This window comes from Varroa destructor, unplaced genomic scaffold (assembly GCF_002443255.2).
Source record: "Varroa destructor unplaced genomic scaffold, Vdes_3.0 BEIS01000001.1, whole genome shotgun sequence".
NCBI classification, from domain to species: Eukaryota; Metazoa; Arthropoda; class Arachnida; order Mesostigmata; family Varroidae; genus Varroa; species Varroa destructor.
In genome coordinates, this window is record NW_019211454.1 from 68,780,720 (window position 1) to 68,805,879 (window position 25,160).

General features: G+C 37.5%; 1 protein-coding gene and 2 long non-coding RNA genes across 5 annotated transcripts in view; 1 reads left to right on the forward strand and 2 right to left on the reverse strand.

The window, feature by feature from the left end:
- Positions 1-813, reverse strand: part of LOC147759023 (uncharacterized) — a 2,443-nt gene extending 1,630 nt beyond the window's left edge. Inside the window, exons 1-2 of one of the 2 annotated variants that reach the window (XR_015319778.1) lie at positions 680-813; positions 167-201 (exon numbers count right to left, since the gene is read on the reverse strand). This is a non-coding gene — a long non-coding RNA (uncharacterized LOC147759023). The remainder of the gene's footprint in view (positions 1-166; positions 202-679) is intronic. The other variant, XR_015319777.1, reaches the window with a different exon arrangement.
- A 114-nt stretch (positions 814-927) lies between these two features.
- On the forward strand, positions 928-18,834 carry LOC111251207 (cytidine deaminase-like). Of its 2 annotated transcripts, XM_022807580.2 has the most exons (7): positions 928-1,069; positions 1,336-1,381; positions 1,970-2,098; positions 16,609-16,800; positions 17,110-17,180; positions 18,008-18,168; positions 18,385-18,834. In XM_022807580.2, exons 4-7 carry the CDS (start codon positions 16,791-16,793, stop codon positions 18,554-18,556), a joined length of 414 nt encoding a protein of 137 aa, XP_022663315.1. In that variant the 5' UTR covers positions 928-1,069; positions 1,336-1,381; positions 1,970-2,098; positions 16,609-16,790; the 3' UTR covers positions 18,557-18,834. The 2 variants fall into 2 exon arrangements, with proteins under 2 accessions (XP_022663315.1, XP_022663324.1); XM_022807589.2 differs by lacking the exons at positions 928-1,069; positions 1,336-1,381; positions 1,970-2,098 and having other exon boundaries at positions 16,538-16,800; positions 17,113-17,180.
- On the reverse strand, positions 3,352-16,454 carry LOC111251218 (uncharacterized). The gene is made up of 2 exons (XR_002673674.2): positions 15,730-16,454; positions 3,352-5,167 (listed from the first exon to the last, which is right to left on the reverse strand). It is a non-coding gene; the product is annotated as an uncharacterized LOC111251218 (long non-coding RNA).
- Positions 18,835-25,160: the final 6,326 nt, after the last annotated feature.

A 25,160-nucleotide genomic window follows, 5' to 3' on the forward strand; every position in this document is an offset into this window, starting at 1 on the left:
ACTCACCGCTTTTAGTGAGGCCCAAGCAAATCTGTTACGTAAAAGAATTACATAAGCACACGTATTCCTCGTAAGTGTTACAATGGCAAGATTCTTGGACAAGATTCTCATGCATGCGCTATGGTCTGCCCATTGTGGTGTATGTTTGAATCATACAGATACATACCTAATTATAGCTATAGGAGCCGCTTGTCAATCAAGCTGAAATTATACAACGAGAACTGAAATAAATTATACAAATCCTAAGTGAAAATTAGTGTATTTTAATCTTTATTGTTACTTCTGCGGCCAGTATACAGAACAGCTCCGTACAACACGATGTGGGAAGTTTTTCCGGTCGCCTAATATTTGACAAGCTTGGATTTTATTTGTCGATATAACCTGAAAAGTTCAGGCCTTATCGTTTCTAATTTTACAATACTGTTTGCTGTTACTGCATCTCTGAGTTAGTGTGCATTCTTTGCCATTTTACTTAGCATTTTTTTATTTCACATATGTCGTGTTTTCGTGTCGCAAAGAACATAGAATACAGGAATTGCGTCGTCGAGTGTTCTAATGGAACCGTTCACGCAAGAAGTAGCAACTATTCTATTCCATGATAAGCACAATAAAAATGCTGACACATGGTTGGACTAGTTTTCAGTATTAAAGAAAGTTTCAACGGCGCTTTGCTTCTTACTTTTTAGGTGATCAACACTTTCAGCAATTCCTAAATGTCAACTTATTGCTGCTCAAGTAGGACAACAAAACCGTTCGTCAAATATAGGACGATAGATAGGACGGAACTCTTCGTTCCAGAAGCACATTGTTTTGTTTTGACGCTTATAATGCTTACGTTGCCATTGACGGATCTTGGAAACTGATATGGCGGACTCGGTGCGTGGACGAAGCTTCTTTGTAATATTAACGCCGCTTTATAAGCAAAAAGAAGCGCACTTCTTGTAGAGACTGAAACTAAAACCAGCTAGACGCGGCCTAAGAGCTGAGTAGAAGGTTATCTTTCAAGATTATTCCGACGTGCTTTGGTGTGAGCAGTTTCGTTAGACTGCGAGAGGATCTCCAGAGATCAGTAAGAAACCAGTTGCAGATTTCTATTAACCAGAATATCGAACAGTGTTTCCACTTCGGAAAAGTTACTCTCGCCGATTTGGCTAAATTAAACAAAGTTATTTTTATAAAGTTTACGTTCTAATATTACTTAGCTGAGAAATAGTAATATTACCCAACAATACATTTAAGCGAAAGTAATATAACGGTGAGATTCGTAACAAAATCTAAATAAGTACACTAAGATGTCTGTAAGAGACAATGTCTATTACATTTAAATTTTTACAGAAGTCCGTATTTTCCGGAAGTGCGCAACAGACCGTCTGCTTCAAGCGTACGTTCAATTAAATCGAATATCTGAGCAGATAGGAAGTGATAGCTAGCTAACATGCGTTCATCCATTATCTGGTCTTTAACGCTTAGATAATTATTATGCGCAAATTTAACCCGTTAGGTCACTGCTTGCTATGCATTATATATTCCGTTAAATATATTTTCAAGTTCCCCTGTTGGGTCAACGGTTCGCTTAGATCGTTGCCTTTGTTTATCATATTGCACAATGTGCTATCGTCGTCTGGTAAAATTCTAAAAAGCATCTATCTACATTCACTATGTTTTATTTTAACTTCACAGTCGACATCATATTATGCCCCCGTTATGCCGCTCTATAAAATGAACTGTCCAACACAAAGCGAAAAGTTGCCCCTTGATGCCATTTTCATCCGTTTGATCACGAGAACAGTATATTATGGAATGGATATTCTCGCATGTAATGCGTCTGCGCATTATAGAAGCCGTCTAATTGCCTCTATGACTAACAGGGTAAAAATATGCAAGCGGAAAAACCTTTAAAGGTGCCTTTAGAGCGCTGCGATCTTTAAAAGTGGCTCGTATTCAATGCTCATTCAAAAATCTCTTGCAGTGGTCCTATTTTAGATACCATCATTGTTATTATACTGTTCGTAACAAGAATATGCAATGGTCGGCATCAACGGAACCCCCGACGTATTTAAGTAACAGCTCGACGGTTTGCCTTTGAGTGTGTTTCGCAGTGAGTACTTTGCTCTGTTTTTATAGAGTATGCATTTGTTGTGGAATTGTGTAAATTTAATTTATTCCGAAGGGTGTTAACTTGATTGTTGCTAGCTTGTCTGTTATCTGCACAATGTGGTCGTTCTTCGTGGCATTATTTCGTAACTATATTAATCGAACTAAAGTAAGGAACACACCTTACGCAAGTAAGGAACAAGTAACGTAATTGAAACATTCTAGCTAAGGCCTAAAAGTATCAAATTTTTTTTTATTTTCCTGAAAAATCTAATAAACTCTCATCAGTGAATAGAAGTGGTTAAGATGTCATACATTGGGTTGCTAAATTTTGGGTATTTTTTATTCATTCCAGCCTCTTCCTGCCCCGTTCAGTAATGCATATTTATAGGTAATACGTTTGAAAAGATAGATAGCGTGATCGCTTACTAATGATTCGAATCAAGAGAATACATTTGGATAGCGCTTAAAGTATCTTTTTGGTGCCACGTTCATGCCTTTTTGGCGAGATTCGACAGCTGAAAAGGCTGTTACTGCACCGACACGACGGGTAGTAAAAATCCCCAGATAGGACCGGGCAAAGAGACCACGCTAGACTCTGTAGCCGCGCTTAATAATCTTTTAGTCTTTCTTCCGATAGAGGCAAACCTTCTCTTCATCATCCTTACCTTCTGGCGTTGACTGACATTACTAGATGTCTTTTTATTGTTTGAAAGTGCGACAGGTGAAAGCGGACCGGATGCTTGAAAGGACATGCAACTTCGTTCGACTTTATAAAGTTAACAGCAGCTCTTTTGTTGGTTATATAAAGAGAAGCAAACGCACTCCTGGCTCAGTCTACATAAACTAGTAATAGAGTTTGTTTAGATATCTATAATGATTACTCATAATTTCAGAACTTCTGATGTAAGCGACAAATATGTACGGAAAACGCGATGAAAATAGCGTACTTTGAGAGAGCAATCACTCCATCGAAAACGATATTTCACGGCAATACAGCTCTAACAAAAAAAAAAAAAACGATTTCTTCTATCAGTGGTAAATCCTTAATCATGAAAAAGTCATTGATTCTGAAGAATACCGGTAGATAGAGGAAGCGGCATGTGTGGCCTACAGGCACGATGGCAACGAGGCATCGGAGCTCTGCAGCGCCGAACAGAAAATCATCTTGCTTCGTCTATAATGACGATAGCATGTGTCATTTTCAATCAAGTTAGTTAGGTTTTATTAAAACGACAGTAATAAATTAGTCTAATGTCAAGAACGGATATCAGCATGAATGGTGTAAGATTTATTTAACACATAGAACTTTGGAGTTTTATTATATAGTCACACACGTTGTATAAGGTGCAATGTTCTTACCCACTCGGGCTTTTTCCCTTACCTGGAGAAAAGACAAGTTCACCAAGAAATAGAAGCAAAAATAGAATTTCTCGATAACTTTAAAGCTGCATGCGCAACTATATTTATTCTAGCTGTTCTCGCTTTTGGGACCTAGACACAACTTTTCCTTCTGGAAATCGGGTCTGCACCTAATTTCCTAGATCTGTTTATATTAAACCAATGAAGTAAAGTTTCTTTAGTTTTGCAAGTACTTTTCATCTAATCCTAGTTTTTGTACTGGCAATGTTTGGTGATGATTATTTCGAAGTGCTTCCATCGTAGAACCTTCTGTAAAGGATAATTATTTAGTAGGTGAATATAGAAAATTAATTATTAGAACATATTTCTTAGCAAACCTAACATTGAGTAGATAAAGTAGATATACATTTTGATACGTATAGATATCGCTTCTTGGTTAACGATGGGATGCAGTTGTGACTTCTCGCTATAAGCGAACTCATTGTTTCAAAGCTGTAGGATGTTCTAGGATAGTTGTAGCTAGTCGAAAAAGGGAAAAGTAGCAATTAAAATTAAGCTATCTTGCTGCTTTTCCCTGATGATATTCTTAGACTTTCTCCGAAAAGCTCCGTTAACGAGATTAAATGGATTTCCCACCGGGCGATTTCCTAGAATTTTGTTTTCAATGGAACTGAAATTCAATGCCAGAACTTCTGAACTTCTTTCATAAAAATTGAATGAATATTTTTCCAGACACATACTTGGATAACGACTATAAAAACGTGTAAAACAAATGAATAAAAATTAGCTCGTTTGTGAAGGATGTTGTTGAATCGTCGACACATCCGGTCGGGCTCGCAATGATTCCATAGCAAATAATGTTAGGAAATTTAGAAACACCACTGCCGAATTGGCACTATGAAGATACAGTCAGAGTTAATAAACAAAAAACAATAGTTGCCGTGACAAGTTTAACAATTGCTACAATGCCGTTTAACAATGCCGTGACAATTTCCTGTACCGTCAGCGCAAAAATAATAACAGGTAATTACATGTTCCGATAGTTGATAAAATATAAACGTCAACATAAGCGTGATTCAGAAGTTCACTTCGAAGCCACGTTTGTCGTGCTCTTCTTCTTCTAGTATTTCTAAAATGTTCTAAGCTATAACAATAGCGACAAACATATCGAAGCTGCGATGTGAAACTAAGATACACGTTCACAAGCATATATACACACAGGGCAAAAGCATTCGATCAAGATATTTTCTTTCCCTGTAAAATTAAAAAAGTTACAATTATTCAGATCGTGTGCCTTTAAGATACGATGCGTCCATTTGGCTTCACGCTTAAAATTCGCTAAATGAAGTGAACTCGTGAATGAAATGAAGTCACGACGGTTTCAAACGTGTAAATGCGTAGTTGGCAGACGTTACGCGATGCTTGACGTGTCCTTTTGGGATCAATAATGTCTTTACTTAATTTCTTGTGTTTACTGAGTTTGACCGTCTACATGTGCTTGACTATAGCTGTCAATAGATTAAGTCAATCTGTAACAGAGTTACAGATTGAACTAAACCAGTCTACGCCAGCGATGGTTCTAGGACGGCTGTGATGAAACTGGATCATAGCATAGTGACCAACGATTACTACTGATCATTCCTTGAACCTGGGCAGAAGTCGCCTACGTGGACTCGGTATAGCTTCTGGAGAGTCGATCCTGAGTCACCACCTGAAAGGTCTCAAAATGTGAAACTGAGTAGCGGCGCAGAAGAGAAGGCATGGATAAGCAATAAACGCTTGCAATAAAAGCACTTGCCTATTTCCTAAAAGACGACGCACGACATGATGTGGGGGGTCATTCTATAACTGTTGGATTTGTTGTGCGGCGTGTTTTTTTGTTATTGATCTTACAAGCTATGTTAAAACCTTTGAAGCTCCGCTACCTGTTTCAAATTCCAAAAAAGAAGCACAAACAACTAGGTTGAAAATTCCCGATAGTGATAATAAATTAATATCTATATTATACTTGAGTATAACTCCAGTTATATAAAAACGCTGAAAGGAGCCTTGTATGCATACGCAGTGGTGCCATCTCTTGAGCAGCAAGATTGTCCTTTTAATTATATATCATTTTATTTATATAAAATTTCATTTATAGATACAGCTGTCTGATAGATGCGGTTCAAGTATATCTTCACTTTTTTTGCGGACTGTGGAAATATAATTTGCACTTTGTGCTTCGTCGAGACAATAACCATTGTATAGCTATACGGCCAACGCAGCTGTCACGTCTGTTGTGAGTTGGCATTCATTATGTCACACACTGAACTCAGTTTCGTCTTTTGCCTATAAAATAAACTAGCATTTCCAGTCATTGCGGAGACGCAATTCTGAATGCCGATCGGCATCCAATAGGTCCAATGAAAGCGACAACAATAGGAGCTTTTCGCCACGTCCTTCGTACGCGAAGTTTGTGAAAATAGCACCGTTTTTACTTGGCATGTCCTATGACTACACCATAGATTATTGCCATACGATTGGATTACACGAGCAAAACTATAAATGAATTTGTTAAACATTAAAAAAGTAGGTCTGGTTTTTTTTCGAAAAGCAATAACGTGCCAAATCAGGGCCGGGAAATCAGAATTTACCTAGCACATATTATTCCACTAGGTTTTTCTCGATACTCTTATGCGTGAGTAATTCGTGTTGCAAAACAGCTTCAATCAGGAGACTTCAAAGCTCCTGGAACACAGGCGGGTGAGTAGAGCTGAAATACTGTAACTGACTCCAAGTTCAGCACTTATAAGGCTGGAGGCAAGTTTGCTTAGGCATCCCGAAAAAATACACTACAAGACTACACTTTTTCTAGACTTCAATAAGCTGCGTCAGCACATCTTACTGGCTAGAATATATCTGCAATAGTCGTACAACACGAAGTTTAGCATCATTTTCATTCAATATTTTTATTAATTTAGCAAATATTTCCCAAGATAGTTACACGAAGTCTCTTCTTCAGCGCATCCTGTATCGCGAGTAATCAATTAGAATGTATGTAGTCGTATTTAAAAAGAAATCCGAAAATTGAAGCTTATTATGAAGGGCCTGTTGTTGTATACTAATTGAAACTTGAAGTACGCATAATTTTGAAAATCAATTTTGTCCTGCGCAATCGGCCTAGCTAGACGCTTTGGAGTTTATATGTTACCGTGAGCTACGAAGGTGTGCTTCGTTGATTTTCGGGCAGAATGTAATCTGCACAGCCCGTCGTTTGCCTAGGCCTATTTGAAAAAAGATCTTATTTGATTTGCTATTGTAAAATGTATAATACACCGCGCGTTTACAGTCAGAAAAAAAAAAAAAAAAAAAGCAGTTCGAATAGGCTGTCTACAAATCGACCTGAAAAGTGGTAAAGAGATTTTAGGTACGAGCACATCAATTGAGTATTTAGAAAATCGCATAATTTGGAGTTATGTCAAAGCTTTTGAATGAAGCCAGCTGTTCATTCCACAGTGTAGAAATTAACGAACTGATGTGAGATAAACTCAGGTTTATAGTGAAAGCGCATTACATCAACTAGCCCCGGTATTTCTGATAAGCCAAGTCGTGTCGTCGTATTGGCAAAGATATGAAATGAAAAACTGCAGGTAATTCAGAGGGGCTACAGTGGTGATGGAACCCGATGTGCGGGTTACCCTCGACCCCCTGACACTTTGGCCTGACACCATAAAAGCTAACGTTTATGAAGAAAAAGGAAAGTACGCACTATAACTCCTTCTTGTAACGGTACTTTTCCATATGTGTGCCATCACTGGACCTATGTCGCTTAAGCGTAAATGGGTCGCATTGTTTTATTCCATTCATATAGGTCATCCTAATGTAAATCACTTAAAGCATTGTAGTGAATCAATGCTGTATAACACTCACTCGCATTACTAAGCTAAGTATCATAAAAATTATCAAGTAAAATTAGCGGGCAATTTTTAGGATCAGTTTGTTGATTTTGTCCTGAGTTCCCTCTTGCGACACACTGGTTACTATCTAAATCGCGTCTCTTATCAAAGATCGATGTACACCTACGTCATTATTGCGGATTATGTAATGTATAGCGTACCCATTTATCAAAATGATTAGTTAAATAGCTTCTGTTCGGTAATTAAACCAGCATCTTCTCGATGATTTTTACGTATGGTACCGTGAGGCGCAAACGCGGATAGGTACGGCTTGCGTACGTGAGTATGTTTGCGTCCCCAAATGAACAAAACTCGAGAAGTCTAACGAGGAATTGACCTCGTTAACTCCTACTATTATTATTATTATATTAGCTGAAGGGCTCTCCGGGCTCGTGTGGAATAAAGCGTGTATTTCCACGGGAGACTTGTTTTGTAAACAACTGGCTAAGGATTTGTTGGTGCCTGCTAATTATCAGCCTAGTATGAGTAAGCAAAGTTTAAAAATAAAGACCTCCAATACACACGGCGATTATAAATTACAAATGCATAAAGGTTCGGAGAAGTAAATTATAGCGTATTAGGTAAAAACTGTGTTTTTTTTTTTACAGAAAATTCTCGAACTCGGACTTATGGTTTATCGAATTTATAGCAGCCGCAGTCAGTCTAAATACTGGTTTCTAGTTTTCATTTTGAGAATTTATTTATTTGGTAGTAAACAGTATTGGTTATCGGTATAGACGTTGGTCACTTATAATAATACAACGATAAAAATAACAACAATTACAGAAGTCAATAGAAATAATGTCAATTTACCAAACGATACGTCTAGACGGGGACCAACAGATGCCTACCGTGAGGGTTGCGGGCTACCGTTTGCTGAGAGCCACAGATTAGAGCGCTGCAACACGTATACTATACACTAAGCGTTATCGCTAAGCGGGTAAATGCAATACAAAGCGCATTTTAAGACGTTCCAGTTTTTCTTTAATTGCACTACAATTGCGCTAGATGTGTTTTCTACCTTTCGTAATGGCCTTCGTCGGGTGAGGAGCGCCGCATTCGAATTTTCATTCAAAGGTAATGTTAACTACAATGGAAACTTTCGGCTTACTTTTTCTCTTTCTAAACCTCGTTAAGAAAATTAATATCCATATGGACGTAACAGTTCGGCTCTTTTACATACACTGTTGCTGTTACCAGTAAATCAAGCTAGAAATTTCAAAAATCCCAAAAGTTCGTCAGCCACCGTACGTATCTTCTTATAGGCGATACTGTAGATATACAAATGTACCTTTGTGTTCTTCACGGCCTGACTGGGTTTGTGCTTGACAGCATGATCTTCAAGCTTATCTTAGAATTCATAGGGCCCTTCTAACTTTTATACGAAAAAATTTAGACAGCACGATGTAGCTGCTATTTTTCCTTGCTGCTACCATCAGCTCAGGGAAAAAAAATCGAGACTCTTTAGGGCAAATCTGTTCCTCATTGGGATTTGGGATAACCGAAATGAACTGAATAGTTTACTTGACATATCTGTAACCAATCAAAGTGCATGTTCGTAAGTGTAAAAGGAAGACAATGTTCCTTGCGTACGTAACACTTTCTCAGACTGACGTCATAAGCACAGCCTTTACCAATACCCTATGTTAGACTGCAGATCCGATGCTTCTAAAATAAAAATTTTGCGGACAGAAAATAGCTCCTAACCATCTTGCTCAAAGAGACACGGATACGCTTGCATCCGTCAGTTACGTAGACGTTTTTATTTCGCTTGAAAGAACAGAAACGCGCTATTCAATTACCACTCTCGGATAAAGTGTTTCTGATAGCTTTTCGGAATGCCGGATCGCGGACCAATCTAGATCGCAAAACAAGCTTTGTCGAATGCAATGTATAGTAAACTCACAATTATTACGATACTTCATATACAGAATACAACCTAGTCGCGTAGCCTATGAAATGTTAGGAGGATGATCCCGACAATATGACTGAACCCGCTCAATATTAACGGTTATTTGCAGACGACAAAGTGCCGATGATAAACATGTCGCGTGTGCGTGCGGCATCGAATGTTACTAAATGCATATAATTCAAATGAACGGTTTGCTCACTTTCGAAAAGGAAACTTAGAACCCGACGACCCGGATGGCATGATAGCATTTATAGTACGGCAATAGCCTCAGAGTACGCAGGCAACCTCTGAATGGTAATCCAGGTCACATGTTAGAAAAGGCCGGGAGCATTATCGGTGAATAGATTATGAAGATCAATAATATAATATATATATATAATAATGTTCGGACACTTAGGTGAAGCATAAGCCCAACTATGGTCGAATGTTTGGGCATGTCCTCAGCTTCTGGAAAAAAGTAAATCTATTACATTTGCTTACAACCTTGATTCTGAACCCAAAGTGGTTCATTTACACGAACGTGAGCAGAAAAAAAAAGCTCTGGAAACAGAAGTATGCCTCAGTTTGTTGCATCGGTGTTCTTCTAATTTATATACCAATTACATATTCGATTTTGAGCTTCTATTAGGATGTTTGATCATACGCATCACATAGATCTGACCTCGCCAGATTATTACTTTTTGAGTCTCTTGTAAACAACCTTAGATAAAGCAACATTCGATTTACTTGATACATTAAAAATGTTAAAAAGTCATGAAGAGTGATGTGTCTGGAGAAATTACGTTATTCCGTTTTCAGAGTGTTAGCTGAAATTAGCAGAAAATTAACAGGAAAACGGCAAACACTAATATATGCGTGAAAAGGAAATTGAGGAGTAGTTCTGGGCAACATAAATATTGTGCTGTACTGTGTTCCTCGCTCTTAACGTCACTAAAATATATTACGCCGTAGAACCGTTTGGTTATTGCCTGCATACGTACATTGAAATTAAATGTAGCCACCGAATTTCGTTACCGGCTTTTTACGGATATAGTTTACGTGAGCTCTATAATTTGCGCAATATGTCTGAGGATTTGAAAAAGTTAACTTTGAAAGATATTATAATTGCCTAAGACCCGTCAAAAAGATTATACTGCGCAAACGTTTTCAAAAATGAATAATAGCTTTGAGCTTATTAAGTAGAACTCGCCAACTAGCGGTGAACTACAACCGTTTCAATTACTTTGACATTGTTTTCTGCGTCTATTTTACAAGTATAATTAGAGTTAAATTTAATCAGAACTGGTGTATTTAATGACACAAGCGAACAGAAGTTGTTAATCAGTTCTAAAAAGCCATGCCCAAAGGGCAAAATTTTACATTTTTCAAGTTGTATTATATAGTAAATACAATTAAATAATGTATATAAATACTAGAACATATACTTCGTATGCAGCTAAGTAATTGAGTACAAATTCTCCTATATAAGTATTTGTACTTACTTATAAGTGTATATATATATATATATATATATATATATATATATATATATATATATATATAGGTTACGTCGATACATAAGCTGCATTTCTTTAAGTTTTTCAAAAAATAGTCTTAAAAATTAATCCGTCCTTAACTTTTCGACGAAATATTAAATGATTGCTCTACGCTGACCGACTCGTATAGTTCCCTAAACCACCGGTATATATCACTCCCCGACTAATCAATGGATGTAGAATTTAATGTTTATACACTTTTGCAAATATTGTGATGATAACCTATTGCATACTGCTTGAAAAAATGGTTCTGCTAAAATGGTGTCCCAAGTGGACAGCCACACAAAAATGACACCACATCTAGTAAAAGCATGTTAAATAAGAAAGTTAGAAAAAAGAATTTTATCAAAATACGTTTATTCAATAAAGACGTCTTGGTTTTCTTCGAATAATGCAATCAAAAGGTTAACGACATTTACGTAACGGCTTATTTATTCTGGTACTAGAAAACCTTAAAGCATGGAACTTAATTGCATCCGTAAAAGGTGGTTTGCAGCACCCTCTCGGTTCTAGAATATTTTCTTCTTCAAAGGCTTAAATTTTGAAAATGATGGTAGCGCCTGATATACAGTATAGTAAGAGCGTACATTGAAAATAGGCTTCTAAGACCAACATGATAATCTTTCGCAGATGCTTGCGAAAAGAAAATCTTCCGTGTTTTTATTTCTAATACGTTTTCGATAGTTTTAGCGTTTTCACCCTATCATGCAAGGTTTTAAGCTTGCAGGCCTAGATACTGCAAAGCTAATAGCTAGCTCACTGTGTAAGCATCTCTTTCTCGAGCTTTGATTATAATTAACCATTTTATAAATAGTTATTTTCGAAAAGTAGTTTGCACTCTATGGTGGTTGCCATAGTGGAACCTTTACCCAACAGAGCCCGCATAAAAAAGGCGAGTTTCATTTGTTCACTTCCAGCTTCTTAGAAAGATAAGGATGTGGAAAAATATCGCGTCGTTGCTAAATAGTATGTGTTTAATATTCAGATTTGTCCTTTCGAAGTTATGTAATATCGTACGTCGAAATTATGTAGTATCTTTATAATATCGTACTTACACAATTCAAGTTTCGATGGATATTTAAGCTAGTTCAGCGCAAAGACTTCGTTTCGTACTAAAGCCAATGCTACAGGGCAGTACCAAACGTAAAACTCAAGACGTTTCGCGAAAGTCAATCATTAATTAGATTTTAACTTATCAGCCCGCTGGCAGATCTTCTTGCGAACAAAATCTCGACTCCCAACAGGTAATAAGAACTCTTATTTCTAAAATAAGTCTAATGCAATCTCGTAACTGTCGTCGCTGGTTATACAGTTTGTGGCGAACCCATTTTTTTGCCTGGGTCATTATTTTTTCTATAGCACACAGGCCATATTAAACTACTTATAGTTAAGCCACTCGCCATTATGTTTTGAAGCATTTTCGTCTAGCCTGACTGACTGACTGGCTGGCTGACGTTCTTCGTCCTAAAACGTCTCGGAATGTCCTAGCCGTATTGTTTGCCTTTTCGTAGTGTAGTAACAAAATGCCAAAAATACATAGCTAGCCATATGGCCTTGCCTGTTGTCATATAAACGAAGGGAATGATGCAGTATTAAGAGTACACTTTAGTCTGTTTGTATCTAGATTCTAAAAATTTCATACTATTATGATTTGAAATCAACGTCTCCTTGCCAAACAGGGCGGTGAAACGAAGTGACCCATATAGCTTCGTCTTATATAGCACATATATGTACAACAGGCCAACTTGGAATTTTCAGGACGTACACAGAAATGCTTTAAAATCCCCAATCGCAGAAAAAGGCATCTGTATATCGGTTCTAGCATATTTGTTATTCAGTTTGTCTGATAAAGGAAAAAATCTTCAACAGAGGACATCACTATAATATATATAGATATCATTAAAGTCGATGACGGTTGCCATCTCACGATACTTATTAAGATATATTGATGCTTATCACTAATATTTTATTTAGCCTTATATAAGTACAAGAAGATTACTAAAAGATAATTTCTCTAACTGGTCTGCTATTGATTTAAATTCTATTTACAGATAGTGGCGATGCCACTTCGATGGTCTAGGATGCCGCACTCACATTATCAACTAGCTGTCTATTTTCTCCTTAGTATCGAACTTAATATATTGATCTGAAGTGTACCTTTACATTTTACGTGGGAAAAACAATTGAACATATTGGCCCAAAAATTGACGTATAAAGGGAACATAGTGGCAAAGGTGCATTTACAGAAAATAGAAATATAGAGTGTGTTAGATATTATTCTTTGTCGCTAAATCATGTGACTCTTTCGGGTTATCCACTACGATAATTTAGTGCTACTTCAAAACATCATGAATCACAGATAACATATCATGTGAATCCGCAGTAAAGTTTCTTTAACATCCGGATTACCGTCTTGGTGGCTTCGCTCTCGTCTGATTTATATTTGCCGTCTTTTTTCAATCCGCTCTGTATCTTCAATTGTCCAGTAGAGCATCAGTGTCGACTTCTATTTTTTCAATATTCTATTATAATATTTATGTACGGTTTGCATATATACGCGTTGTTTGTACGGTTTGTATAGTTACAGCTAGTTCTAGAAGATGGTTATGGTTATAGAAGGAGTTGTATTAGATCTCAAGGATAAGGTGGAGAACGGTTACATGTTATAAAATGATGATTCGGTTAGCAATAGACTTTATAATTAACTAACCCATGCCGTATATTATGCAAAGATTAATTCAAACGTGCCTTGCTTCTTCTTGAAAAAATCACCTTATCTGATGGAATGGACCTTTTAACATTTTTTACAAACGTATTACAAACGTATCGTCATCCTTTTGCTCTCTATCATCACAGGCTATCATGGTAATCAATTGGCGTAATTCATATCGTGACTGGACCACTTACTATTAATTACTGTCACCGTGTACGAAAGGCCTAAAACTGAAGGTAGCTTTTCAGAGGAAACCAAGATCATCCTTGCTTTCGTGACGCATAGCTTTCAGAAGGATTTATACTAACTATTTCCGTATAATGTTATATCCAATCTACAAGGAAGCAACGATATGATCTAAATATGAAGATTATTTCGACTAACTGAAGCTGGGAAAGGTTTATGGGTTGCCAGTCACCTTCTTTCTTTCAAAATGTCCAAACGAACACATCTTCACGGCCCCGATTTAATAAAATTGTGTAAACATGTCGAGCTATATTCACTATGGGACATTCTCGGAGGATCAGAACTCTTAGACACTTCAAGAGCTTTTTGATTTAAATAAAATGTTCGTTCGAAACGCCGTCTACGGCTTCGCAAAGAACACCGTGCCAAGGAAGTAACGCTCGAAAAGAAAGCTCATGCGGCACGATTATTTTAAGCCAACGATTCTTGAAAAATGAATATTTGGGTAATAATGGATGCGAAGCATGTCGCTCAAGATGCGTGAATTATACTGACATCTTTTCCGGAAATCTACTTCAGCATCTTTAGGACAGTACCTGAAGTTGGTCCTTCAAGAAGAATTGTACAAAGAATCAGTATTTAGTAGTATTTGAAGGGCCTAATGGGTTTGGCCGTCTGGTTATTGTGTAAGAGGAGAGGTGCATTTGGTACTCGAAAGCCCCCGCGAGTTTGACCGTCTGGTTATTATGGCATGCAAAATAGCCATCTGGTACTTGAAACTCCTTGCAAGTTTGACTGCCTGGCCATTGTAGCAAAGAAGAAAGCCATCTAGCGTATGAAGGCCCTAACGAGTTTGGCCGTCTCGACGTTATGGCAAGAAAAGGACCCATTTTGTACTTGGAAGCCCTTACGGGTTTACAAGTGCGTGAATTACTTTTAATTGAATATATCTATTTCTTAGCGTATGTAATTTAAGGCCAATTTGAGGTGAAATGAAAAACCCAAGTAACTTGAAAAAAATTCTATCATATATATCCAAATAGAGTATCAGCTAAGTATCGAGCCTGGGACTTTTCAATTTTCATACAAGTCCAACACAGCTATTATCCTTCACATGTGCTAGAAGTATCATTGATAACGGTCATGTTTATTCAATATAATCAATGTTTACCACGATTACAGTTTTAACTTGACACCTAAATCGCTCACTAATTATCTTCATATTTAGATATTTTTTGTGAATATGCAAATATTTTAATAGCAGCCATGTGTCAAACGGTGTTGATAGATATGAACTCCTTAGTGTTGTGGACTTCACCTAGCGCAGAGGATTGAATAACGGATCATTACGAAAATAATGGATTTTTTTTTACGACAGATGTTGTTGTTCCTGTCAAGAAACAACAGCTCTTCCTCTGGCAGCGCGAAACGAAGAGAGCACCATGTAACTTAGGTGCCATATACTGTATATATATCGTTGATGCCCATACAAAACCCAATCTTGTGGGCTCACCTACCTAGACGTACTCTATCGTCAAGAACCCGAGAAAAAATTTTTTTTTTATAACTGCAAAATTATAATTAATCCAGGACGGGCAAATATTTTAACGGTCGGCAGCCATGTCTGACTGGGAACGGTCAAATGGATTAATAATTATTTTTGAGGGTTTTGACTCGAGAAAGGCAAACTGTGCCCGTTTATTCTTTGCTGACTAGTCCTCAGAACTTTAGAAAAACATGACATAGAGCGGTAGCGTAAAAAGAAAGGTGCTTTTCAAGTAATAGTGATATAATTATCAAGTAATAATAATTTTACTACAACAACGATAATAATAATAATAATTTTCCAAGCTATATTCGAATCAAGGTATACGGATTGGTTTATTCCAAGTGCTCATTTGATCTTGTCCCATTTTATAGACACATGATAAACTAATATTTGGACATTAGTTCATTTTAATCGTGCCAAAATATCTTTTAAATGTTACTTACCATAATGACCCGTGTCGTATTGTGGCTGGTGCCTCCATCTTGGCTTTCAGATCGCATCGCACAATCAGTAAAACTTGTCTACAGTGTTTAATATAAGTAGATACGTCTATACTGTTCGGAAATAGTCTTTTATCTTTCGAATCGCATATTTTTAATTGCCATTCCTGCTTGCAACGCTATCTAGAAAATTTGGCACGTTTGCTTGGTGGCCTTTTAAGCTAAATTAGAGTGCGCAATTAGATACCAAAATGCTATAAAGCAGTACTGATAATACTGTCGTCGTATATCTCTATCGATCTATTATCTAACTGGCAATATTCTAAATATTTATGACAGTAATAACAGCTTTTTGCGATATGTACTAAAAGTAAATATTTTTTAGCTATACATTTATTCTCTAAAAAACACCATTTAAATACACGTGCCGTTACAAAGCAAATAAGCAATAACTTCTTTGCCCCCGTTTATGCAAACGAAGCACTGCGAGCAGAGGAACTTTTCTGCGAAAGCTGGCAGATATACGTTGGACAAATAAATGTCATCATTTGCGATGAAACGAGAGGACTTTGCGTTTTAGGTATCCAATGGTAGTGGGTAACTATGTTTTCCTAGAGGTACAACAAGGTGACAACATGTGTTGCTGACAACAGTGTTTTCTCTTATAATATAAAGCGTCGTTTACTAGCGATATTTAACGAAGTTTTGTGCCTGCATGGAGAGAACGAGACCTGGGAAGGGAAGTCTGATGGCGTTGGTGTCAGCAGCAACAGTGGCTTGAACAATCTGCCATCAATAGTAGTTGAAATCTTGAGAATTTCTTATTCTTTATGCTGCCATTGGCGCTCGTGTCGTGTTTCGCTGCTGGCGTTCTAATGTAAGTTGCTACCGAAAACGAGGCTTTGGTACCGGAGCGGACATTCACTCATCACAGACGTGTGAAGTTTGTAGAACGACATTTCTACAACTGAGCTCTTCGAAGTAACATTGTCATCTAGCGCAGTTTACATATGTAAACAGTGACGTACGTTCGTAGCAGAAGAAAACTCAAGAACTTTGTAGATATGGTTTCGGGTAAGTAAACCAATACATGTGTGAAGACTGATACATTCATTGGTGTTTAGCTTAGGTAACACTAATCCAGAAGGGTCTTGATCTGCTTAGGCAGGTACTTACTACTTAGCATAGTACTTGTTAAAGCTATGGGTTGCACTTGTTTCTTTGCGCATACTCTCTATTCCGGATAAGACAAAGTCTCTAGGATCTAGGTTGTTATATGTCGTTCTAAACAGAGAACAGGCCAAAACGTTACTGTTTATTATTACACAAAAATTATAAAAAAATATTATTATTATTATTATTATTAAAAGACACTCGTTTCAGAAGGAGTGCTTCAAGAACTCTTGGAAAAGGCTCACGAAGCTAAAAAGAATTCGTACTCACCGTACTCTAAGGTATGTTGACGAAAAGGTATGCTTCCTTTCGCCGCGAATATCATAACAAAATTACGTCTCCGGGGATGTATTAACGAAGTAAATCTTCAGTGAATCGTTACTGATCACTTCAATTTGTTTTCTATGTATTCCAAGGAACGTACCAATTGGAACTAGAAGAAATGTTATTTTGTTTGTAATTTGTTTGTAGAATAATGTTTGTAGAAAAAGTCTATATGATATGTACGGTCAGTGATTTTGAACTATACGAACCGTTTTGCTTGCACTTACTTGACCAGTTACTACGTTCATTCACTCCGATGGTTTACGATTTGACTTAAAACTTTAAGTGTTGTTATAAGTGGCGCGTTGCCAGTTCACAGTGGAGTCGCTTTTTTACAATGATACGCTATACGACAGAAAGTTTTGTACGGTTGACTAGTATCGTTGACTATCGAGGAGCTCGCGGATTTGTTAATCAAGGCCTACATGAAACGTAGCTAAGTTTTATGCTAACGCTCCAGCTAAAATCTAATAGTTAACTGGAGCACACCAGTGCTCCATTGTCCGAATGGAATTTTTTGCTTTAAAGATTTGCTCCATACTAGCTATATGGGAAATTAGTAGTTTCTTCTTTAGCAGCTCATGTTTTTTAACGTCTTGCCATATCGTCACGTAGCAATGTATAGATCTAAATATTAAACGCGGAAGAATATGTCAATAAACATGTTACTAACACTAACAGTTCGATACAGGTTACGCGCGTATGTCTCATCAGCATGTAACCCCTTGTAATTAAGTGACTATACTCTGATTGGGCTAAGTTAATAATGGTTTGTATTTGTTAGGTAACTGTTGGGGCAGCTGTTCTGACAGAATGCGGAAGGATTTTTTCAGGGACGAATGTTGAGTGCGCAAGTTACGGGCTAGGTGTTTGCGCTGAAAGGGGCCTATTGACGCACGCTGCTTCTCTAGGATTTCGTCGTTTCAAGGCCATCGCTGTGGTCTCGTTCGTAATCATACCCCTACAATTTATCAATAATGTATAAATTTGTAATATATAACTATTTGTATGCATGTCATTCATCCAGTACTTTAACTGAATTAGACATAATCAACAAGCCTTTTAATTATGTAGTCTAGACTATGTACTGTGCCGTCTCGGCACCTAACTTAATAACCATGTTTCGTAATTATTCTAACGCGTTTATACTGTTATTTACAGAAACCTCCCTGAGATATCACCGTGCGGCGCGTGCCGACAGTTCATCGCTGAATTTGGCTACGATATCGAAATTTATATGGAGTGTCCTGGTGACAGTATCTGTAAAGTACGAAAGAAAACTATAGCCGAGTTATTGCCCCTTGCGTTTTTACCTTCGACTATTGCCAAATAAGCCTTCCTTGGAAAAATTGGAAATTGCATATTAATAGTAAACAAGAAGCTTTCCAAGTTTCCTCCTATATGTTGAATTTACTTGAAACAGGCTGAAAATAAATCTGTCTATCTCAAAAAAACTAGACGTGGCCTACCTATTATCATTTACGATAATAGCAGGAAAAACTAAAACTGAATTTCAATAATCTGTAGATAATAACAAAAAGAAGACCGAGTAGTCTGAAGTCTTGGTGGAACTAATTTCCAATAAGTAAAATAAAAGAGGTGTAAATTTTACGCGCTCGTTGTCAACAACAAAAACATTTGCAATTTCAAATTTAAGTCACCTGAAAAACCTAATGTTCTAATTTATAAAATTTCTGAACATGACTCATTCGATATACTCTTGGGGAAGTTGTAAGTTCCATTACGCGAACAAAGTAATACTTGTGCTTATTGTAAACGTGTATATTCAGGGTTCAATTGATTCGGCGTGAATGCTGCTCGGCGTGTAACACTTCGGTGTTCAACTTCTATACAAATCGTAGTAATAGGTCCTGATATTAATAAGTAGTGGTTTATTTCTTGGCAAAATATTACTATAGGTGCCTAGCACGTTTAAAGCGTTCGGTCAACACAGAAGTTGTAAGCGGAACGCCTTAGGGGTGGTAGGCACCTATAGTAGTATTTTGCCAAGACATAAACGACTACGCTCAGGACTTATGTATATGTCCTTAAGAGAGATATATTATTACAAGAATATTGATTAATATTTACATTAATGCACAGTGAACTGGAACTCGCAAAATGTTTCACAACCTAAAATGAATTCTCTTGAAATCTTAAAGTCAACGTACGGAACGACATCCAAGTCGTATTATCGCATAGCCAATAAGCTAAACAACAAAAATTTATGGCAAAAATTTAATTGAAAAGTTGTTAAAATTGGGAAACAAAGACGAAATTGTACTGTCATTCCGTATCGCAATATCGACTACACTGTAGTTTTCGAGATAACGGTGAAAACGGAAGTCCTTGTTCCTCATAGAAAATACCATATTCGATTCTGAATGCAACACGCAGTATCGTGAAGGGAATATGGTTAAGAATTTTTAACCTGCAACTGAAGCCCAGCAATCAGTTCCTATGTATTGAGTTACTCCGGATCTGAACCATGTGGCCTTACTACCCTGGAGAGGGCCCATAACATAATTGAATTCACATTAGTCCCACGCCGCAATCCGTGTCAAGCCCCCGTGGTAGAGTCCATATTGATTTTTTTGATGAATAGGAAGTATAGGCACAGGACGCTTGTCCTTTACGGACGAAGAGACTTATAGACGAGACGTGTTGTTTCGTTGGGACACAATTGGCACGACGTAGACGGTGGTAACTAAGTTTGGTGCTAAATTTTATTAATTAATTAATATAAATTAAATCCGGTTTCTCATCCTGGTAGATACAAGGAAAAACAACAGTAAATCAGATAGGGCTACCTGAAAATTTCACAGTTACTTCGCTCTTTGTCCGCATGATTAGATTAAGTCCGATTTTTTCTTCGAATGGCGACAAAGGGTGTATTATATATTAGGATCGTATAAGCGAATCCAGCGGACTAAAAAGGGATAGCCTTAACTAGTAATAAACTACATGCCGGGTGCAGATGAAATTTGGCTGGTAAGTGCTCCGGTCCCTAAAGAAACTTGTGAACAGAAACCAATTGAGTTTGCGACAGGAGCCATGAACTCGGTAGGATATACATCTTTTAGTCTCCAAAATAAACGCTTAGTGGTCAAGTTTTTATGCCTCAAAGGCCGCAGCGCTGTTGGCAGACATATTAGGAACGGACGTCTTTGGCGGAACCACAGCATGCGAATGGTATAACTGTTTCGCGAATGGTGCGAACGGATATTAAAGTGTTACGGACCAGCGAAGAAGAGACGAGGTGTCGGGACCCAGAAGACCAGAATGCATTACCGCTATTGAGAAGGCTTTTCACGAAGGTAAAGTTTAGATTAGTTTTAGAGTTATTCATCTTTTAGAGTTAGAAAGCAAAGATAGTTTTGCTAGCCGAAACTGGCTTTTTATATATAACATGTTACAGGACCATAATCTAAATACTATTACTACGGAAGCTACCCAAACACAAGTCTTCCGTAAATTGACTCCCGGCCGCATGAGAATATATGTGACATAACGCGCAAGTTGTGTATGGTGCATCGCAGAGGTTGTGTATAGCTTATTATGCGACTCACGGAAATTTAATCAGCAAGAAATCTGCCTCGGGTATCCGGTTGTTGCAAAAGAGGCACGGCTTAGTTTCTTTCTCCAGCCTGACAAGGATCACTCGAGATAACAGCGTCGCTTTGGAAAGAAATTTCGTTCATTGACAATGTCGAACGTTCGGACGAAAGGTTACGGTAATACTTGCGATAGACATCAGGGGGATTTACAACTAAGAGATACTCGCCAAAACTGGAACAATGCATGCAGCCCGTTATCTCGAGTTCCTTGAAGAATTCATGGACCGTTGGCATGACAAGGTCCAGCAAACGAAAGCACGTAGTCTGGTCACTTAAGAACACCGCGAGATCTCGTCGTCATGTCTTAATGACTTCCTAGATTGAACAATATAATATTCAGCATTGACCTTAACTCACTTATCCTTTCAGTATGCTCCTAAGTCTGTGTGATCATGGGGTTTTCGGTATACTAAGAACGACAACTGGCGGGCAAGCAGATCCCACTCTCGATTTACTCCAAGAAACCATTGGTAAAAAAATTACATACAAGTACAGAAATGATAGCTGTAGTACTTTCTAAAAGCTGCTAGAGGGCTAGGAGAAGTATGTAAAGGATTGGAGAACACCTCTAACACATCAAAATTACTAGCCTAGGCCAAAAAAAATTCACGCAGGATTTATCACCACCTAACAGTAATTCCTTTACGCCATCTTAAATCGACGGTCTACAGTATTTTTCAAGAGTAAAACAACGGTTCGTTTCGGAATTTTGGAGAATACCCAACAAGGATAACGTCGTCTTGCCCACTCGTTCTATTAAAAAGGCGTTTGCACATCTGTAAAGGAAACATTTGGAAAAGGCCTGCAAGCCTCTTAGTTCCCATATTGAAGCTGTAGTAACATTATGGTTGCTATATTGAAAAACATGACTGTCAGGGACGACACTTAGTACATGTAAAATAACCCTGATATATTTGCCGTTGTTTAGAAATAGTTTTTAAGACGAAGTATAGGAAGAATTCAAAATATACACGAGCTTCCCTCTGTATATATATATATATATATATATATATATATATATATAAAGCCCAACTTTATTTTACTAGCAACAATAGGGCACAGTCAGATTACGCTCCTATATAACAAACAAGTATCATATAATTTGCAGCTAATAAAACCCAACACAAGTTCAGATAGTGTCCAGATACGTTATATATATATATACACTTTTTACATAATATATAACAAGTTTAGGCTATTTTAACTGTCGCATGTTATTGTCGAAACGATTTGATGTTAATTGATCTACTCTTCTTTTAAATGTATGACTGTATTTTGGAGCGTCCCTGATTTTTGTCCTAGATTCGACATTGACACTTCAGGTGTGTACTCATGAGAAGCAAGCTTAATGATGTCAGCAATCAAGACGCCAGGTTCTATTCAAAAGGGAACGGGAATGGCATCGCATTATCCAGAAGTAGTTTAACAAATATCTTTGCTACGACTGTTTACAAATCCATTACGGCCAGTTGACCGCTAACACAATTTTTAGGCCAGTCTTATAATGATAGAATAGCCCCTTATTCAACAAATTTATCTAACATGAATGTGTCCTATTCCGGTATATATTCCGGATCATAGTGCATACATAGAAGGAAAAACGCAATAGATATGGCTTTTTTCATTCGAAACACTGTCAACGATAGCAGCAGTTCGATCAGTAATGCGTGGTTCTAATAGACGGACCTAAGTTGTTTTTACGAATATTTTCATGTATCGCCTAGGCACAACTACTCATTTATTTGTAGACTTCACCTTGGATGATTGGATTCATTGCCTGTTCTATGTTACCATTTCAAGGGTTGTTACTATGCCATTTAGATCCACAATAATGAACAGGAAAGCCTGGGGGCTAGTACTTCATCTGCGATTTAACTGCGTGCAGCTTCTCGTTGAGCAATAAGGTGGAGATCGAGAATATCGCCAGTATGATTTTGTCTGCTTTTTTTATGCTTAATGATTGTGTCCAGATCCTGATGTTTCTTCTGCTGAATATATTTCCTCATTTTTCGAAACAGGTTTAGTGAAGCTTTCGAAGAAAACCTAAGGAAGTTCTAAGGAAGAAAAAGAAGGACTCTTCAAACACAGCAGGACAGTATAGCCTTATCAATCCCTCGACTCTACGTTTGCGAAAGCCTGAAGCATATTTACCAAACTCGTTGTCTGCATCACTGATGCATGTCTACCCCAAAGGCGATTGCAGCAACCGTGTTCATTCCGTAAGCTTTGAAAAACGTTTACAGTTTCATTTTATTTTTCTGGGTTGTAGAAGCTGCCTCAGTTTTGCCTAAAGATTGTGAAGCTACTCTGTAAAATTTTGAAATTATTCCTCACATCTTAAAAAAAACCAATCTATATCCCCCATAGCAGTACCCACAGCAGTCGATTGCTGTGAGAGTAGCTGACGGACCGTGAGATTCCATGGGCAATCTTCATTTTTAAACCCTAGAAACCTCTCAGAGAAATTTCTAAATTGTTCAACCAAGACTTCGCTGGCCACTTCGATGTCGGTGAGTTGGTATGAGCCAATATCTTATCATACTTCTTAACATCACGTTGTAGCAGTTGGTATATTGGCGATATACTGAACTTTCAGGACGCCCGATAGAAGAACCTACCTATAAAGGGGCTCCTACTGGACACCTTGTCTTCTTCAGAACAGATATATATTGCCGAGCCAACTGGTAATATTGACCACATTTCAAATAAGATCAGTAACATACATTTTTTTTGTTGTCTGATGATGCACTGTTAGCTACGCTACGTTGCTTAGACAACGTCTTAGGAGAGGACACTGAAAACAACGACCCTGGCGCCTATTGCCCCGTACTGCATCATCTGCAAGCCCTTGGGACCGGTACTCACAGGAACACCACAATTTCGTCACTTCAGATATTCTTCCGGTAAACCTCAGAGAGCTTTTACTACTTTGTAATAATAGATCCTTCAAATTAGTACCTTCCCAATGTTTGCTGTTAATGAATTTGTGGTCTGTCTACCATTTGTGCAACACCAGAAATAACTTCTATATTAATTTAATTTGGCGTTTACTCACCTGCTTCAATGTATGTAAGAACTTTATGCATATATGGTCTCAGCATTTGCCGAACTATAAAACTGGTTGTCCATATCGAAGTGCCACACTCTCAATTGAACATTTAATGTGTCTTTCCAAAAAATGGATTATTAAATCTTTACGCAATTTAAGAAACAGAAAGCAGAATGAAGAAAGAACGGTAGACAGGGAAATACTCAAATACCGTCAGAGCCACCTCAGGTTGCCCTCAGGATGTAATTTTTGGACCCCTTATGTACATTTTATATATAGAACTCAATACTATAGATAATATTTCCATCTGCAATAAAAAAAACAAACGGCGTAAACGTTTTTAAAGCAAACCTTTAAGGTGAACTAATAGAGCAAATTTAAAATTATGAGTTGAAAAATCTGCCGTAATACATCTTTTGGGCGCGAAAATCCTGATCACATGTATTCCACAGACGAGTTGGACCTGCAAACAGTAAAAATTACTTATGATCTAAAGGTTGCCATAATAATTACTCTAAAATCCTGCAATATGCAAAAGATATAGTGCTGCGCGCAACACGCTGCTTTAACCAAACCTTACGCTCATTTTTTTTTCTTTCGATCCTACTTTGTATACTAAGCTATTCCAGATATACGTTGAGCCACTCATAATATATGAAGCATCTGTACAACATGTAAGTCTGTAAGTATAATATCTAAGTTGAGAAAGCGTACTGAAAGGCTTGAAAAAAGTAGGAATGCACACATGAAACCCGCTTCCTTCACACGTCAATATGAAAATCCCATTAATCCTCGATAGCTTCAAAGGCATTGAATAACGCACGTTCGCATGAAGCAACAAGCAAAAAGCCTTGTAAAAAAAAAGCGAGGGTCGATCCTAAATTCTATCAAACATGGGCCTTAAGGGACGTAGACCTGTAAACATACAAATAACATACATACAGTGACACAATCCCATAATCACTTATACAGAGCATAGCAACTTTACGGATGAGGGTTGTGCTTATTCTTGCAACTTTGTGATCTGTATCATGACCACGAGTTAAATCGCTAAGCAACATGGCACTCATAACTAACCGAAGAATAGTGGTCACATGCTGCAATGTATAATGCAATTGCTAAGTTCAAAATTATCTCCTGAACCCTAGTCCTAGTTTAGTAACCGTCTTATGACGGCTAGGTGTATAAAGTGATCATGTGGGTGGTATAGGATAGCACACAAAACTTAATGTAAGTCGTATGAATTGCAAATGTATGTATTCAAAAAATAT

Coding starts and splice junctions, on each gene's coding strand:
- LOC111251207 (XM_022807580.2), top strand. Junction 17,181..18,007: donor CGTACTCACCGTACTCTAAG/GTATGTTGACGA, acceptor TGTATTTGTTAG/GTAACTGTTGGGGCAGCTGT. Junction 18,169..18,384: donor AAGGCCATCGCTGTGGTCTC/GTTCGTAATCAT, acceptor TGTTATTTACAG/AAACCTCCCTGAGATATCAC.